Source organism: Lacerta agilis, chromosome 18 (genome assembly GCF_009819535.1).
Source record: "Lacerta agilis isolate rLacAgi1 chromosome 18, rLacAgi1.pri, whole genome shotgun sequence".
Lineage (NCBI taxonomy): Eukaryota > Metazoa > Chordata > Lepidosauria > Squamata > Lacertidae > Lacerta > Lacerta agilis.
The window spans coordinates 4713773-4733106 of NC_046329.1; the positions used below are offsets into that span (position 1 = coordinate 4713773).

The 19334-nt window shown below is 52.4% G+C and overlaps 2 protein-coding genes across 2 annotated transcripts; one reads left to right on the forward strand and one right to left on the reverse strand.

The window, feature by feature from the left end:
* Window positions 1-1579: 1579 nt before the first annotated feature.
* Window positions 1580-7352, forward strand: TICAM1 (toll like receptor adaptor molecule 1; the record flags this gene model as incomplete). The annotated part of the gene is made up of 2 exons (XM_033136883.1): window positions 1580-1679; window positions 5116-7352. A coding segment is annotated over exon 2 (2097 nt), but the record flags the coding sequence as incomplete, so codon positions are not given.
* Window positions 7353-15563: 8211 nt separating this feature from the next.
* On the reverse strand, window positions 15564-18806 carry FEM1A (fem-1 homolog A). The gene has a single exon (XM_033136679.1). It carries the CDS (start codon window positions 18547-18549, stop codon window positions 16588-16590), a length of 1962 nt encoding a protein of 653 aa, XP_032992570.1. The 5' UTR covers window positions 18550-18806; the 3' UTR covers window positions 15564-16587.
* Between the last annotated feature and the right edge of the window lie 528 nt (window positions 18807-19334).

A 19334-nucleotide genomic window follows, 5' to 3' on the forward strand; every position in this document is an offset into this window, starting at 1 on the left:
TGTATTGTTTCAGTGGTTTTGCGTAGCTCTTGCCTGCCTTACCCTGTGGAGGGAAAAATAAAATGTCCTTTTGCACAGTTTATGCTGATAGCAGACTCCTGTCTTTTCTGAGTACAGAATCCGAGTTCCTCAAGAGCATTTCAGTTGGTTCCTGCTGCTTTGAAGCGCAATATGCAAGCAGCCTGAGCAGCAAGGATGTTGCTAATAACTCCATGGAATTTTTTTAGCTGGCAAAAAATAATAATCTGCTAGCCTAACTGCCTACACATGCTTCTGGGAGTCACTCGTGGCCTGGAAATGAAAGGAGCCAACATTAAAAAAAAAAGAGTCCCCAAGGGCCATCCAGTCCAACCCCCTGCCAAGCAGGAAACACCATCAAAGCATTCCTGACAGATGGCTGTCAAGCCTCCGCTTAAAGACCTCCAAAGAAGGAGACTCCACCACACTCCTTGGCAGCAAATCCCACTGTCCAACAGCTCTCACTGTCAGGAAGTTCTTCCTAATGTTTAGGTGGAATCTTCTTTCTTGTGGTTTGAATCCATTGCCCCGTGTCCGCTTCTCTGGAGCAGCAGAAAACAACCTTTCACCCTCCTCTAGATGACATCCTTTGATATATTTGAACATGGCTATCACATCACCCCTTAACCTTCTCTTCTCCAGGCTAAACATACCCAGCTCCCTAAGCCGTTCCTCATAAGGCATCATTTCCAGGCCTTTGACCATTTTTGTTGCCCTCCTCTGGACACGTTCCAGCTTGTCAGTATCCTTCTTGAACTGTGGTGCCCAGAACTGGACACAGTATTCCAGGTGAGGTCTGACCAGAGCAGAATATAGTGGTACTATTACTTCCCTTGATCTAGATGCTATACTCCTATTGATGCAGCCCAGAATTGCATTGGCTTTTTTAGCTGCTGCATCACACTGTTGACTCATGTCAAGTTTGTGGTCTACCAAGACTCCTAGATCCTTTTCACATGTACTGCTCTCAAGCCAGGTGTCACCCATCCTGTATTTGTGCCTTTCATTTTTTTTTGCCCAAGTGTAGTACTTTACATTTCTCCTTGTTAAAATTCATCTTGTTTGCTTTGGCCCAGTTCTCTAATCTGTTAAGGTCATTTTGAAGTGTGATCCTGTCCTCTGGGGCATTAGCCACCCCTCCCAATTTGACCAAGGCAGAATAGAGTGGGACCGTGACTTCCCCTGACAGAGACACTAGACTTCTATTGTCATCCTTCCAGAAGAAGGATGACACCAAATCCTTGCCACAAAGCCTTGCTCCATTTAAATATATAAACATCCAGAATTTCTTGCAGCCAAGGTCAGTGGGGTTTTTCTCCCAGGGGGGATAAGGATTGCAACCCTAAGATGCAGAGAGTGTGTGTGGTTTTGGTGCAGCTGGCCGCCTGACCTGGTGAAGCTTCTGGGGACAGAGCAGCAAATCAGAAGTTCAGTCAGACACTGCACTACCATGCCCTGGAAACCGAAAGTTAAAAATTTGTGCTTTGAGGAAGAAAGGCAGCCCTGCGCTCTGACCTTCCCAGGGAAAGGAAACTGGGAGGAGGTTGTCTGGCCGATCAGCTTCCGCCTCTCAGTTCCTCCTCCAGCGCCAAAACTTTTCAACAGGGCTTGCAAACCAAGTTTGCAAGGAAAATCCAGCCTTTTTTGCAGCTCCGTGCCAGGTAGGTCAATATACGTAGTTCTCGCCGAGGAGGAATTTTATTTGTGCTCCCAGAAGATTCTGGCTTCTTTCCCAAGCTAGGCCCCACATCGAGCCACGACTTGAGACAGACGGGCAGAATGAGAGGCTTGTTCTCAGGCTGATTCAGCTCAACCTCAGCACTGTTGCAAACAACAACAACAACACACACAACTCCTAAAGAGTTGTTGTTGTTTTATGCAACAGTGCTGAGGTTGAGCTGAATCAGCCTTCCACCCTTGAGATTCCCAGGGCTTCAGCTCATAGCTGTCAACCCTCTCTGCTGTTTGCCAATGCTATAATAAGGGAATTTCCCGCAAAAAAGGGGGGGAAAGGTTGACAGCTATGCTTCAGCTGCCAGTACCACCAAGCCCAATGGTGCTGCCTGGATCCGATCGCTGCCGAGTCCCAAATATGCCAGGTTAGCAAAGGCTGAGCTAGATGCAGCAGCGACACAGCATAAGGACTTTTCCAGACGCTCCTGTTTGAAACCAGGCCTTTTACGCAGGCCCCATGAGGACTGGAAGCTTGTTTTGTTTTTAGGAAAGGGCTGCAGTTTAAACAGCAGAGCCTGCAAATGATCCCTCCCCGGGAAATGCGACAAGCCCCTGCCTGTTAGTTTAGCGGAGGGTTGCCAATCTTTTTCGAGCTACTGGGCACATTTGGAAATGCTGGGTCCGGCGCGAACATTGGCCGGGCTGCATGCGGCGAGAGGGAAGGAGAGAGCGAGACCATAACCGAGCCTTGAGGGTTGCCAGCGCATGAGTCACCTTTAAGGTGAGACACCTTGAGGCAAGAGACGCCTCAAACGTGGCAAGTTCCCAATCCCACGCTAAAAGGGGGTTTTGTGGCTCTGCTCGAGATCTTGAAGAGCTGCTGCCGGTCAGAGCGGGCAGCACTGGCCTAGAAGGACCAGTGGTCTGACTTGGTTTGAAAACATGCTTCGTGCATTTGGATTGGGCGAGGGGCTATAGATCAGTGGTGGTGCTTGTGTGTTGCCTGGTTTTTTTGGGGGGTGGGGAACCCACCCCTCTGCCTCCTCCAGTATCTCCAGCTAAATGGAGAATCCCAAGCAAAATCTTGTAAAAAAAATAATAATGAAATTTTATATATGCACCTCACTTGAATACCCTGTTCCCTGCCTGCACCCATAGCAGTGACCAGTTCCGGATCCTGTTAGCTTAACTTAAATATACTTGAAACCAGGGGTCAGCAAACTTTTTCAGCAGGGGGCCGGTCCACTGTCCCGCAGACCTTGTGGGGGGCCGGACTATATTTTTTTTAAAAAAATAAAATAAAAATGAATGAATTCCTATGCCCCACAAATAACCCAGAGATACGTTTTAAATAAAAGCACACATTCTGCTCATGTAAAAACATGCTGATTCTCGGGCCGTCCGCGGGCCGGATTTAGAAGGCGACTGGGCCGCATCCGGCCCCCGGGGCCTTAGTTTGCCTACCCAGTTTGAAACAGACAAGTCAGCCAAACAATATTCAGCAAGCCGATTCTTAGAATTGCCTTAAAATCCATCCACAAAAAGTGTTGTTTATTTATGTTTTTAATCTTCCCAGTTGATAAAAATCCAGAGGGCCACATTAATTAAATTATTCCCTTAACGTTTTTTTTTTAAAAAAAACCTCTGCTGGGTTCCCCTTAAGCTTGCCGATGCCGCAGAATTGTAGGGCTAAGGGACCCCCGAGGGTCACCTAGCATGCTAAGGAATCCCAGCCAACCTCTCTTGAGGAACCTCCGATGAAGGAGAAGCCACCACCTCCCAAGGGGGACTTGCCTTCCACTGTCCAGCAGCTCCAAACCACCAGCCGGTTCTTCCTAAGGTTTAATTGGAATTTCCGTTCTTGTGATTTGAATCCTTTGGATCGGGTCCCACCCTCTGGGATTTCATATGTTGGAATATATATATGAATGTACCATTTTGGCTATATAAACATCGACACTCACAGGCTGAACATTGGAAATAGAAGCTTGGGGAGTATTTATTGGGGCTCCCAGACTTTGCTCTGTGAACCATTAGTTGTCCATGAGCTCTATGAGAGCCAGTGTGGTGTAGTGGTTAAAAGCAGTAGACTCATAATCAGGTGAACCGGGTTCGCGTCTCCGCTCCTCCACATGCAGCTGCTGGGTGACCTTGGGCTAGTCACACTTCTCTCTGAAGTCTCTCAGCCCCACTCACCTCACAGAGTGTTTGTCGTGGGGGAGGAAGGGAAAGGAGAATGTTAGCCGCTTTGAGACTCCTTCGGGTAGTGATAAAGCGGGGTATCAAATCCAAACTCCTCCTCCTCCTCCTATGTGGGGCTACCTTTGAAGGTGACCTGGAAACTACAACTAATCCAGAATGCGGCAGCTAGACTGGTGACTGGGAGCGGCCGCAGAGACCATATAACACCGGTCTTGAAAGACCTACATTGGCTCCCAGTATGTATCCAAGCACAATTCAAAGTGTTGGTGCTGACCTTGAAAGCCCTAAATGGCCTCGGCCCAGTAGACCCGAAGGAGCGTCTCCACCACCATCATTCTGCTCGGGCACTGAGGTCCAGTGCCGAGGGCTTTCTGGCGGTTCCCTCACTGTGAGAAGCCAAGTTACAGGGAACCAGGCAGAGGGCCTTCTCGGTGGTGGCGCCCGCCCTGTGGAACGCCCTTCCACCAGATGTCAAAGAGTAAAACAACTACCAGACTTTTAGAAGACATCTGAAGGCAGCCCTGTTTTGGGAAGCTTTTAATGTTTAATAGATTATTGTATTTTAATATTCTGTTGGAAGCCGCCCAGAGTGGCTGGGGAGACCCAGCCAGATGGGCGGGGTATAAATAAATTATTATTATTATTAATTCAGTTGGAGTGTAGATTTGTGGCTGAAGACAGGAGATGGCACACCCATCGTAGCAAATACTCGTAACTGATTTTCAGTTGGGGTTTACATTGCTACTTTCATTTCTTACATTGCATTTTATTGCGTCTATGATTTGGATTCAATGGAATTAAAACCGCAGCGCAGCACAACACGACATAAACGGAGCGACAAAAAACCACAACTGAAAATCAGTTAATTTGCTAAAATTGCTAAACCTCAGAATGGAAGAAAAACGCCCCCATGAAATCGTCTGTCAAGACCCTTAACAATTTATTATTATCTATTAATCATAATGAATTCCATTATTATAACTTATTTATTAATTTCCTTCTAAACCTTCTCAAGGCCATTTGAAAGATAATTAAAAAGCAGTTAAAAACGCGAGAACAAGAAGTACATATAAAACAAGGCCAACTCTTCGTTGGTTCGTAAGGACCAAAAGTTTGGGAGCCACTGATTGATTGTTTTCTAAGCAATTAACCCAGGGCATAAACGAGGCCTGTCGAGACCCAGAGATGTTCTCAACGTTTCCTCCACCTTTTACATTGCAGGTTTGCACAGAAAACAAAACACCGAACCCAAAAAACCCAGAGGAAGAAGATGGCGGGCTGGTGACATCTCCTCTTTCTCAAAAGTTTCGGTGAAGATCCGAGTAAGAGGTGGTGGACAAAATCTCACTGGGAAAAGGTTGATGGCCTGCTGGCATGGTGGAGAACCTCCCTCTGCTGCCACGCTTCCACCCCTCCCGGCCCCAAGATGCTCTTCCAACTGGGGCGTTGGCCTCGCCAGACCATTCGCCAAGACGGCGGAGGGCTGTATGGGATCTCCGACCATGGAGGGCATCTTCAGGGTCTTAGCCACGATCCCGGCAGACAGGCTGGTCCAGTACAAGCACAAGCTGAGCTGCAGGCGGCAAGGCGGGAAGAGCTGCAGGCTCCTACAGGCCATGATCCTCTTGACCCTGGGCAGAGAGACGGAGGCCAGACTGAGCCTGGAAGCTTTGGAGAATTGTGCTGCCGTGGCAGACATCTACAAGAGCCACCAGTGGGGCGCTGCAGCAAGCAGGGCCGATCCAGCCCCCTCAAACCAGGATGCAGAAGTGGCGCTGGCTGTGGCCCGCATCTATTCGTTGTTAGTGGAGGAAAATCTCTGTGGGCCCCTGGCCAGAGACGAGGCCTACCGTATCGCCATCAAGGCTTTCCTCGAGAGCGATGTCCCAAGGTCTACTTTCGAGAGCCTCTTGAGCGAAGCTGGGCATAAGTGCGGGCTGGATTTCGTGGCTGCGGCGGCGGCAAGCAACAGCTCCAGCGCTCCGAGATGCGATGTGGGGAAGCCTCCCTCTGGAGCGGCAAAGAGCTCGCCGGTGCCGGTTTCGAGTTCCTGGGCTCCCTCCGAAATCCAGCCTCTGTGCTCCACGGGCAGCCCTATTTCGCAGCTCAGCCACCTGGAGATCAGCCAGTCTCCAACGTTGCCGTTCCTCACCCATTCCGTTCAGCATGGTGTCCCCGAGCCCAGCAAGCTGTGCGGAAGTGGCCCCAACTCCCTGGTGCAGCCTGGAGAAGGGGCAGCTGCTGCCCAGTCTCCAGCCAATTCTTGCTCTGGGAGACCAGCGGAGCCCGCCGTGCAAGACCAAGAGAAAACCAGGCAAACCAGCGATTCCAGAGGCAACCATAAAATTGCGCAGCCGCTGGAAGATGGAGAAAACAGGGAACCCCGAAGTCTGGTGGCCTCAGAACCGCAGGGTCGTGCAGGATGTTCGCTCCATAACTCACAAGCGCTATCCACACCTCTGCCTGGTTTAGCACCTTCTACATCGTTTGTTCCAAGAACCGTGGAAGATTCGTCTTCCCCGAAGCAGAGCTCGGAGACTGGGTCCTCTTCAAGTTCTGGCCCTCCTCCTCCTCCTCGTTCATCAGGAACCCCCTCGACAGATCTGCCGGCTGAGGAGCAACCCTTCTTCACTTTCGTTGTGGTCCATGCCCCTGAAGACGAGACAGTCGCCTGCCGGGTGAGGGAGCGGCTGGAGGCCCTGGGCATTGCCGACGGGGCGACGGTCAGCGAGGACTTCTTAGTCCCTGGGCACTGCCAGCTCAGCTGCTTCCAGGATGCCCTGGATAACTCGGCCTTCACCCTCCTCCTCATGACGGAGAACTTCAAGAGCCGCTTCTGCGCCTTCCAGGCAAACGTGGCCTTGATGGACTCCTTCCAGCGCTTCTGCAAGAACAACTCGGTGGTGCCCTTCATTGCCAAAGAGAGCCCCATGAAGAGGCAAGAGATGCCTTGCCTGCTCGCGGCGATCGTGCCGCTGGATGAGACCTCGCCCGTCTTCGCCAGGCGGGTCAAGAAAACGTTCTCCCCAGCGGTGATCCGGGAGAAGAGGGCCCTGTGGAATATCTCAAGGCAGATCCGGAACCAGGAGCGCTTGCGGGAGCAGCAGAGCGATTACAGGCACGCCCTGCAGCGCCTGTCTGCCCTCAGGGTCAGCTCGCAAACTCCGATGCCCTTGCAGAGGGGCTTTCTGGGGCTCCAAGCCCCACCTGACCAGGGCTCACAGCCATTTTTCTACTCTGAAATGCCTCAACCTCAGCTGGGGCCTGATCAACTCTCCCTTCCTTATGTGTTCTCCCGGGGACCCCCGGGGCTCATGTCTGGGGCGCCTCCGTCGCACCTCATAATCCAGAATGCCCAAATGGTCCAGATCGGAGACTACAACCAGATGCAGGTGGATAAGGCAGGTGCGGCAGCATTCAGCGCAGAAGAAGAAGAAGAAGGTGGTTTGGACGGGAGAGAGAATCATAGAATCATAGAATCATAGAGTTGGAAGAGACCACAAGGGCCATCCAGTCCAACCCCCTGCCAAGCAGGAAACACCATCAAAGCATTCCTGACAGATGGCTGTCAAGCCTCCGCTTAAAGACCTCCAAAGGAGGAGACTCCACCACACTCCTTGGCAGCAAATCCCACTGTCCAACAGCTCTTACTGTCAGGAAGTTCTTCCTAATGTTTAGGTGGAATCTTCTTTCTTGTAGTTTGAATCCATTGCCCCGTGTCCGCTTCTCTGGAGCAGCAGAAAACAACCTTTCACCCTCCTCTATATGAGAGACCTGGAGGCTGAAGCTCGAAGTTCTTCCACCTCTTTGTGGCGTTGTGATCAGGGACACGGCCATATTTAGAAGCCCTGTTTTGCTCCTTGTCGGCCCAAAATGGGCACCAGAAGATCTGGAGAGGCAGCAGCAAAAGGGAGCCCTCCTGGAATGAGTTGGTTCGGTTTAACGAAGTTTGTCAAATCGCATCAGAAATGTCTGAATGACACTCAGAAGCAGCTCACGTAACTCTCAGGAGAAGTGAATGAGAATCGAGTTCGTTTTGGAGCAGAACTCAGAACAATTTCTCGACGGTTGCCTGATTTGAGTTGACTTGCAGGCCGCTTTTCGACAATGAGCTGCACCCAACGTGACTTGCGGCAAACATTCAAAACATAAGTCATACCTCAGGAGTCGAACGCCTCGCGACTCGAACATTTTGGCTCCCAAACGCCGCGAACCCGGAAGCGAGTGTTCCAGTTTGCGAACGTTCTTTGGAACCCGAACGTCCGACGCAGGTTCCGAGGGTTCCGATTGGCTGCGGGAGTTTCCTGCAGCCAACCTGAAGCTGCGCCTTGGTTTCTGAACGTTTTGTAAGTCGAACGGACTTCCAGAACGGATTCCGTTCGACTTCCGAGGTACCACTGTATATGAAATACAGAGCATGTCAAAACTGACAAGAACACAGTTTAACAAACACAGAATGAATTCAACATTACGGAAAAACAACAACAACAAAATGCAGCAATCTAGGTATAAGTACATACAGTATAAGCAAAGCAAAATGAGAGTTAACTGACAATAAATAATGGGTTAATATGGGGAAAGTATAGTTCATCTCTAAGTTTATTCTCTTACCTGTGCTTTAGGACTTCAACCTTAAAGACCATAATAGTTTGGGGGAAATAAATTAAACTGTTCACACTCCACTCTGTCTCTATTCGTTCTGCCGCTTCCTTAGGGCACTTTTGGCGTAACCAATTTGTTCCCTGGCTTCTATTTGGACCCGGAATTTTAATCCGGAATTTTCCTGCCCGTTTCCCCTGTTTTCCACGATTTGCTGATTCAGGCCAACCTGCCTCTCTGGAAGCTGCTCCAAATAAAAATACTCCCACCGAAAACAAAACAAAAACGGACAAAGGTATTGACGTAAAGGTGACAGAAGAGCTTTGAAAGCAGAGCAGATACCTTTTTCGGATTTTCTGAGGACAGGGAAACTCAGGATTTAGCAGGGTGAAAGTTTGGGACAGCAGCTGTTCGCAGCGAACATTGTATAGACGAAGGGGGAATTAAAATGTGTGTGTTAAAGGATTAAAGCAACGGGTGCTACCACCCCCCAGGGTGGGTGGGATGACCCAGGGGGCGCTAATAGGTGAGGGGGGAGCTGGGGGCACTGGAGGCGCAAATGAATATCGGACTTCGAAAAGCTGGTATCGCTGCATCCGGTTCACGAGTCTCTCTGAATTAATTAAACTCAATAGTTTCAACTGGATTTTGACTAAATGTGTAATTAAATTACACTTGTATTAAGGCTTGCTAGGGCCAGTGGCGTAGCTTGGGTTGCCAGTGCACGGGGCACACACACACACAAAACGCTACGCCACTGGCTAGGGCAGTTCTTAGTTCAGGTGAGATTTGAGTCAGACAGAAGCTGTTCTTCATTAATTTATCCTTGTGAACAAGTCCACGAAAATTTGTAGCTCGCTCACTCAACTTGCTCAGAATCCCAGGGCACTCCCCTGCATTGAACCGAGTGTCACCTATGGTGACTATAGGAATGCAAGCGAGCTCTTGTTCCGCAGGAATGAAGGACCAGTGTTCGTGCAAAGCCCTCGCCCAGAGGAAATCACCCCTGGCTGAAATAGAGCTTGCCAAGTTTCTTGTTTCACATGCAACCCTCTCAGCTGCTCAGCTCCAAATCTGGACCAACCTGACGGCAGCTTTTATTTTTAACCTGCTGGATCCCAACAAAGGCCAAAGCAATGGGTTATTCAGTACGGCTGCCACTCAAGGTTTCCTTGCACTTGAAGTTTCAGAAGCCTAGCTGCTTAATAATAGCAGCAGAAGCAGAAGAAGAAAAACCTTCCATACCTAAATCTAGGTGCAGAAATTAAGCAAGCTGAGCAGGTGCGGTGCTTTTAGGTTGGGGAAAGGCGAGCCGGCTTCAGTGCTGGCCATAAATCCTTAGGATTCCTTGGGGACTGAGCTTGTGCCACCGTGTGCGGTTCTGGGCACCACCCCTCAAAAAGGAGATGGAAAAGGGCAACCAAACTGATCAAGGGGTGTGTGTGTGTGGAGTGACTCCCCTATGGGAATAAAGTGTCGTCGCTTGGGGCTTTTTAGTTCAGAGGAAAGACGAGAAAGAGGAGACATGGAAGACATCTACGGAATGTATGCATGGAGTTGAGAGAGGGAAATCGTTCGTGGCGGCTGCACACTGGGTCAACGTCTTAATCGAGCAGTCCATTATTTATTAGTTTATTTATTTATTTAACCATTTCCCCCCCAAGGATCTCAAGGTGGTTTCACATGGTTCCCCCCCCCTCACCATTTCCCCAAGGTCTTATTCCTGGCCAGTCACCACTGTTCCATGCCCCCTTGAGGATGTAAGTGAAATTAAGGGTGTCCTCCAGGTAAAAAATTGTATACACATACATCTTTCTACAACAGGCATTCATGCCAGGCCCAGGGTCCGAATGTGCCTCCCCAAACCTCTCTACTACCTGGCACCTAGGACTCTGCATAGGCCACACCCCCTCTCCCCAGGCCACACCCCTCGCTGGTCTTGCTTGGCACCTCCCCCACCCCCTTGAGTGTTTCTGACCGGCCAGAATGCACCCCTGAACTCTGCTGAATGCCTCCTGCTTTCCTGGATGGAAGACAGAGAGGGTTGGGTGGGTTCAGAAACTAGACTACTGAGAAAGGTTAAAATCTAAAACCCACACACATATTTTTGCTCCTGCCCCCGCCCACCAATGACATATGGCTCCCAAGGGTTTGGCCAGCCCTTTTGGGCTGAAATATTAAGCAATAGGTGTCTTGGCTGCTCTCCACAAAGTCCTCTGCCCCCATCCAAACAAGGGCTCGGCTGGAGCCCCAAGCAGATGTACCTGAATCCTAACCTGGAATCAAAGTGTACAAAATTCCCCGGGCGCCAGGTGCGTTCTGAGACTGACACAGGTCCAACTGCGACCACGTGGAGATCTTTCTGGGCGTCAGGTGGGCGACTGGCATCTCCATCTGGCTGGGCCCCCCAGCCCTCTTAAGCAGGTCAGCAGAACAGCTTATCGACTGCATTTATCTCCTATCTTTTTATCCATGGAGTACATGGTTCGCCCCCTCCTCGGTTAATCCCTACCACGACCCTGAGAGGTAGGTTGAGAGATTGTGACTGGCTCCAAGGTCAACCCACGAGCTTCATGAGCGAGTGGGGATTTGAACCCTGATCTCCCATACGCTATCTGATATGCTAACCCAGGGGTCAGCAAACTTTTTCAGAAGGGGGCCAGTCCACTGTCCCTCAGACCTTGTGTGGGGCCTGACTATACATACATATACATACATACATACATACATATATATATATATATATATATATATATTAAAAAAACATGAACGAATTCCTATGCCCCACAAATAACCCTGAGATGCATTTTAATTAAAAGCACACGTTCTACTCATGTAAAAACACGCTGTTCCCTGGACCGTCCGCAGGCCGGATTTAGAAGGCGATTGGGCTGGATTTGGCCCCCGGGCCTTAGTTTGCCTACCCATGCTCTAATAAAACTTTTATTCTTCTCCACTTAGAGAAGGATCTGAAACCTTTCCCTTGAAGCTTATATTTATTTATTCTGGATCGTTTGATTGGGTGTTCTAATGTATTGCTGTCAACCACTTTTCAGATTTTTTTTAAAGCAGTATAGAAATGAATAATAATAATAATAATAAGCCTCATTGCAATAAAGGAAAGAAAAGGTGCCTAGACGTTCCGTCATGGCGACCGCAACCTAGGTTTAAGGTGTCATTTGGGGATCGAACCTGGGGGCCCCCCTGTTTGCAAGGGAGATGCTCCACCACTGAACTACGGCCAGAATATTCCCAAATACTAGCTGCTGCTGGGGAGCTATTGCCAGAAGCCTCTCTAGCTGACAATAGGGACGGCTATTAATGGCCTTGACCCTGCAACACCGATTCCTCCGTCCATAAATAAACCTGTTTCCCTGTGAGTAAATGCGGAGCTCCTCTTCTGCAGAATAAATGGCATCCCTCAAACAACCCCTACAGTGTGGTGTAGTGGTTAAGAGCGGTGGACTCGTAATCTGGGGAACCGGGTTCGTGTCTCCCCTCCTCCACATGCAGCTGCTGGGTGACCTTGGGCTAGTCACACTTCTCTGAAGTCTCTCAGCCCCACTCGCCTCACAGAGTGTTTGTTGTGGGGGGAGGAAGGAAAAGGAGAATGTGAGCCGCTTTGAGACTCCTTCGGGTAGTGATAAAGCGGGATATCAAATCCAAACTCTTCTTCTTCTTTTACCAACCAACCAGATCCCAACAGACATAAGAACAAGAAAGTCAGAGGAAATTGGTTGTTTTTTTTTAGCAGCAGGATTTTCTTTTCCTTCTTTTCCTTTTTATTTTTTTTTAAGTGTCATTTCATTTATTTCAACTTAGGAGTTGCCACCGGCCGACAAGTTTAACACATTCCACTTATTCTGCTCAACGCGTTGATAAATGAACACTTTTCTTTGAAGCAAGAAAACAACAGCAGCAGCAGCAGCAGCAGCAGTACCCTGGAACCATCTTTCTTTACCCCTCGAAACTGTCGTTTGCTTTTTTTAACAAAGCGGGAGGGACGGGGAGGGGGGGGAAGGACAGTTGGAAGTTATTCCTCCTCTGAGGAAAACCTTTCTGAGGTTGATATGGTTCAGCAGAGCCATCCAGTCTCAAGCAGGGAAAGCACGTGGTCAGGGGTCCCGAGGGGTGCTGTGAAGAACGGAAGCGCCTAGAGGGGTGGGCAGCTGGGGTGGGGGGGAATCGCCCCTTCCTCTGCCCCCCCACCCAACCTCAGCGGCTGTTTTCTACCCTTGCTCTCCTGCTCACACCAAGTACCAAAGAGAGCCTTTTGGAACCAAACTTGGAGCCCACGACTTTGGTGTTCAACACAGAACACTCCGTCAACTTCTGCCATACACCACCCCCACAAAAAAAACCACCCAAACAAATATGTAAGGAGATTGATTCAGACAAAGCCCTTCATGCTACAGCAGCATACATTGGTTTGTGGGTAAATGGCACCTTGCAGAACTTGTGGAACTGGGGGAAGCAGTGGCCCGGTCAGGCCATGAAGGAGTCCATGGACCAGCGTCCGAAACGCCTCAATTTTCCAGCAGACATTGGCCTGGGAGAGGGACCCTTGTGCATTGCATCCTCTGGGATGAACCGTGTGGAATTGTAGAGTTGGAAGCGACCATGAGGGTCACCCTAATCCCACCCCCTGCCATGTGGGAATCTTCTGCCCAAGGTGGGGCGTGAACCCACGACCGACCCTGAGATTAAAGGCTTCACACTCTAGACCAGGAGCCACCTTGCGAGTTCACTGAATTCCCAGCCTGTAAAGTCAGGGCAGGGGGCGGGGAGGAGGATGGAACTGTCGTCTGAATCCGCCCTCTGAAAGCAAAACCAGATAGGGTCTCCTGAACCCTTCCAGAGGTTGACCCTCTGAAGGGCTATTGGAGGGGGGAAAACACCTCTGGACTAACAAGCGGCCGGCGCCTTCCAATGCCCCCCCTCCCAATCTGCATTCTGCGCAAGCTCTGTCCCTGTCAGGGCGGTGCGAGGTGGTCAGTGGGTCAACAGCGCTTTCTTGTGGCTGGCTGGCTGGCAAAAGATGGCAGCCGAGAACGGCGCTCCGGTGCCTGCCTTCCGGCCGGGAGATGATACCCCTGCTCCAAACATCTCCCCAAACAGCACTGGCAACTGTGAACAGCTATGCTCCCCCCTGCAATAAGTACGCCTTTCAGCCGCATGAGCTGCCATGCTGTTGGGTTGATGCGATGCAACCAAATGGCGAGCAGCTCAATGCGCCTTCTCCCCAGACTCTAAAACTCAGCGTGCGTTGGGTACCCTCTGAGTTCCAAATAAAGTCCAGATCCCTGCATCCTTCTTCAAAGACCTGAGACTCCTGACTCTCACCAAGCCCCGGAACAGCATGTCTGGGATTAACAGGATTTGGGGATCCATTTTCAGGGACCAGCCTTCACGGAGGATGGAGCAAGTTTCTCTTCTCCTGCTCCGGAGGAACCAATGGATTCAAAATGCAAGGGAGGAGATTCCGACTGAATGCCGGGAAGAACTTTCTGTAGTGGAAGATTCCCCCAAAGGTGGTGGACTCTCCCTCCCTTGGAGGTTTTTGAACAGAGGTTCGATGGCCACCTGTCAGTCGAGATTCCTGCAATGCAGGGAGTCGGGACTAGATGACTCTCGGGGGTCCCTTCGACTCTCTGATTCCCGGACTGAAAAACAGTTCAATTAACATGATCTCAAAAGTCTGCTGCTTACAGGTCCCGACTTTCAGAGATGGAGCAGCTGTGAATGAAGTGTACAGCTGCCTAGAACGACAGAATTGTAGAGTTGGAAAGAGACCACCAGGATCATCTAGCCCAGGGGACGGCAACGTTTACCTCGCCTGGGCCTGCTCACTCCAGCAGAGATCCCTCCGTGGGCCGGATGAGCACGTGCGCCCGCAATTTTCGGTGTCTGTGTCTGCGCAGACGCGATTTCCGGCACCATGGAAGCGAGACCCTGCGCCACGCTGCGCTGGTTTAGCACAGCGCGCGGGGACTCACCGAGCAGGCGGCTCGAGGGCCAGTTAAACGACCCCCGTGGGCCGCTTGTAGGTTGCCAACCCCTGATCTAGCCCAACCGCATGCAATGCGGGAATCCTTTTGTCCCAAGGTGGGGCTTGAACCCACGACCCTGAGATTAAGAGTCTCGTGCTTTACTGACTGTCCTTCCAGACACTTCTCTCAATGCTATTGGGAGAGGTTGCACAAGTGCAGAAACACACTAAGGCTGCTTGACAAACCTTCCGCTTTTAAGTTACAGGTGGGTAGCCGTGTTTGTCTGCCATAGTCAAAACAAAATAAAAAATTCTTTCCAGTAGCACCTTAGAGACCAACTGAGTTTGTTCTTGGTATGAGCTTTCGTGTGCATGCACACTTCATCAGATACCGCTTCTTCCGCTTTTAAGACCTGCCTGAGATGCGGCAAAACCAGCCGGTGGAGAAAGGGGCCGTCGGCTGCAGTCCGGGACAAAACCTGCCATCTAGGTCTGTGGGCCTGTGCACTGCATTTTATTTGCAAGCACAAGGTGCTGCAGTCTCTCCCCCTGCCCTGATGCCACCGAAAGACCTTTAAAGGAACATTTCTGACCCCTTTCCGCAGCTATGCGAAGGAAGAAAGGTCTGCAGGCACAGAACCTATTAGAAGAAGCAGACATTCTGGAAGACTCTTCCCCCTTAAAAAAAACAAAAACACAACAATCCCTATCTGTGCTCTGAAAAGAATGGGGCTGTCTTAACACAAAGGCGAAACAATATAAATTTTTTTCCTCCCAGTAGCACCTTAGAGACCAACTAAGTTTGTCTTACGAGTAATACCCCTTCCCACCCTCTCACTATATATAAGGGTCTGTTTCAGTGTATCTGAAGAAGTGTGCATGCACACGAAAGCTCACACCAAGAACAAACTTAGTTGGTCTCTAAGGGGGCTACTGGGAGGAATTTTTTATTTTATTTTGTTTCGACTACGGCAGACCAACACGGCTACCCTACCTGTAACTTAACTCGAAGGGTCATCTTTATTAACACACTCAGAAAAGAATCCTCATAATGGTTTTTCTGCCTCTCTCTCTGTTGCGGGTGGGGAGGAAGGTGGGTGGCCGCTGGTTTGATACTAAAGGCGATTTCAGAGTTTGGGGTTTCTCCAACCACCCTCAACTTTCCTGAACAAGCGATAGCGCCAGCTTGATCTTAAAAAAAAATAAAAATAAAAAAATGAGGGGGGAAACAGCAAAAAAACAGCACAACACCACAACCAGCCTCTCAATAAGAGCCAGCAAAATCTCAGCAATGCAATATGGGACGTTGGAAAATGGAAGTAAAATCAAACCCAGAACACAACCAAGCCTTGCCATACCGGGTTGGGTCAGCTGCGCGAGGCGTAACAAAGCTAACTTTCAACATTACCTGCAGTGTTTGGCTGAAACCTATACCCACCCCATCCCCGGCACCCCTGAAAAAAGGATAGAGTGTGTTTTTTTTGTTTAGGTTTTTTTTTAAGACTTGACTGCAGGCTCACCTAAAACCCCTCGCTTGCATTCAAGGGAGAGGAAGAAAGGCATGCAAACTTAGCTTGTAAGGCAGGCTGCGCTTCAGAAAGCAAGAGGTCAAACATAGGATGTGTGTGCTTTGAAAAGGGGAAAAAAATTAGTTGGCAATGGAGGAGTCAGCAGCGATTCTGACCCGACCGTGCTGCTTGAACCCTCCCATCTGTGTGAGCTGGGATCCTGGTGGGCTCCCTTTCCTTTCAGGGGGCAGGGCGATGAGCAGTTGGTTTTGGCCACCCTTATTCTGCCCCCAACCCCCCATAGAGCCACGCTAGGTCACAGAGTGGGGGCTAGATCCAGCCACCTGCTGTTGCTCAGGGGTTGCCGGGCCCCTCAATGGGTGCCCAGGGCAGCCACACCAACGTGGCACGGAGAGAGCAGCTCTCGATTTCCACAGGTTCCCTTTCTCGCTCGAGTCCCGGAGAGAAAGGGGGGAGGTCGACCCGGCCCCAGTGTGCAAATGGAAGCATTTTCAAATCCAAACCCGAGCAGAGGCGGGCCGAGTCCCAGCCCCAGCCCCTGCGGGAGGGGTCTCGCGATGCCGCCCACCCCCCTCTTCAGTGGAGTTCGATGAAGGCCTCCAGCTCTTCGGGGATGAAGCCCTTGTAGGGTATCTTGTGCTTGTCGAGGGCCCGGGCGGCAAGGCACTGCAAAGTGATGTAGTTGAAAGGCTGCATCATGGCTTTGGTGAGCAGCTTCTCGTCTAGGAGCTCGTAGGCCGTCTGCTTGAAGGCGTTGGTGGCGTCCATGTGCGCCCCGGCCTCGATGAGGGCGCTCATGATGAGCGGGCAGTTGTTGCGCGCGGCAACGTGCAGGGGGGTGTTGTTGTCGTAGTCGCGGCCGTCGGGGTCGGCCCCGCACTCCAGGAGGAGGTTGACCACGTGGAGGGAGGGGAACTTCCCCACCGGGTAGCGGCCGACGGAGGTGGTGTCCTTGTCGACCGCCATGTGCAGCGGCGTGAAGCCGTTCTTGCCCCGCGGGTTGCACTTCAGGAGGCGGTAGATGGTCTGCCGCTTCTGCTGCTCCTGCTCGGGGGCGCACTCCACCTTCTCCAGGAGGAAGACCAGGTGCAGGATGATGGCCAGGGCTTTGGTGAACTGGGCGCAGTCCGTCACGGGGTCCTTGCGGTGGAGAAGCGCCCGCTCGACCTCGCGCACCCCTTTGCTCAGCACGCCCATGAGGTCGGGGAAGCCCAGCTGCGTGGCCAAGGTGCCCTTCGAGCGGTCCTGCAACACGTAGGAGAACAGCTCGGCGAAGGAGAGGAAGCTGCTGGCCGTCATGGGGCTCAGCGGCTCCAGGTTGCCCTGCTGCATCTCCAGCGCATACTTCCACAAGTTGATGCAGCGCTCGAAGTTCCCCGAGTCGGCGTAGACGGCCCCCCGGTAGCGGATGTAGTAGGAGGTGTCCGGGTGCGACGGGCCGAGGATGCGCTCGCGGATCAAAAGGGCCTGCATCCGCATTTCGTCCGGGTCGATCACCAACGTCTCCAGCTCCTCCGCCGTGCTCACCTCCCGCGAGTAGTCGTAGGCCAGCACCAACTGGCGGGGCTCCGGTTTGGCCAGGTACTGCCCGCCCTGGTGGCGCAGGCTCATAGCCCTCTGCCAGTGCTTGTACGCTCCCAGCAGGTCGCGCTTCTTGTCCACAAAGGTGGCTCCCAGGAGCTCCAGTGCTTCCACAGCTGCCTCCCGCGTGCAGTATACTTGGGGACGGCCGTCGACGGCAGCAGAACACCCATCGCGGTCTTCGGCCTGGCTGCCGTCCTGCTCCCCTACGGCCGCCTCCTCCTCCTCCAACGCTCCCTCTATAAAGTATTCAACGATGTTGGTGTGGCCAGTCACGCTGGCGGCCAGCAGCGGGGTCATGCCATACCCATCCTTCTCCATCCTCGCCCCGGAGGCGAGCAGCAGGCGCAGGATCTCCAGGCTCCCGGACTCGGCGCAGTCATGCAGGGCCGTGTTCCCCTTGACGCTGCGGCGGTTGACGTCCGCCCCCCTCTGCAGGAGGTAGCGGGCAATCTCCGTGTGGCCCTTGTAGCACGAGATCATCAGGCAGGTGTGGCCGTGGCGGTTGGCCACCTCCAGGTCGGCCCCCCTCTCGCCCACCAGGTAGCGCACGATCTCCAGGTGCCCGTCAAAGCAGGCCGCCCGCAGTGGCGTCGAGTTGGTGAGCGTGGTCTGGTTCACGTTGGCCCCCCGCTCCAGCAGGCTGCGAGCCACGTCCAGGTGGCCGGCGGCCGACGCGGCCCAAAGCGGAGGGGCTCCCTCGATGGTCTCGCCGTCGAAGCTGACCGAGCCGCCCGCCTCCACCCGGGCGCCGCAGTGGTCCAGGAGGTACTCGACCACCTCGCGGTGGCCGTGGCGCGAGGCGATCAGCAGCGGCGTGCCCCCGGACCCTTCGCCGCCGCCGGGGCCGGCCGTCAGCTCCTCCAGCTCCTCTCGGCTCCTGGTTCCCAGCAGCTTCTGCAGCAGCTTCAGCTTGCCTTCGCGGGCGGCGTTGTAGACGGCCAGGCGGAGGTCCATGGCTCTGGCCAGGGGGGCAGCCAGCTCCCCATGAGCTGGCAGGGGGCTCTGCTTGCACAGCCCCACAGACCTTTTCCAATAGGTGAGGGGGCTTTCTTTCCTCTGGGTGCCCCTGTGCAGCAAGGCTTGGGGTGGCGTCGTAACCTAGCAACCAAGCCTTCCTCCCCAGCGCCTCTCTCCTCCCTCCACAGCTGCAACCTTCAGTCTATTCCTGCCCCCGGCGCCATCTTAAGTATATTCAGGGGGATATAAGGGTGGGAGGGAGGGAGGGGGGGAAAGGAAAACGCCACCCCAAAATGGCTGGCCCCAGAAATGGGCAGAAATGCATGCCGGTAGTCGTAGTCCTGCGCTCAAGTCCCGCACTATGGGTTTCCAGGAGGCGCGCCTGCGCAGGAAGACTACGATCCCCAGGCGGCTTTAGAGGCAGGATGGGGCAGGCTGCCGCGCGGTGGCTCCTGGGAAGCGGAGTCCGCGGCGGACTACAGCCCGGGAGCGCGACGGTGGGTGAGGGACTCCATTTCCCAGAAGGCAGAGCGGGAATGGAGGGAGGGAAGCAAAGGTTTCTGGGAAAGGAAGGAGGCTAGAGGGTTCTGGGGAAACGCTGTCCTTTGGACTAAGGGATGGGAGGGGATTGCGGGTTAAGGGGCTTGCTCATGAGTAAACCTGCTTATAGAAGAGGAGCTGGGGGGGTCGGGTTTCTCCACCTAACAACCCTTGGCACCCGAGCAAACTACAGTTTCCAGGGAGCAAACCCCAAGCAAACTACAGTTCCCAGGGAGCAAACC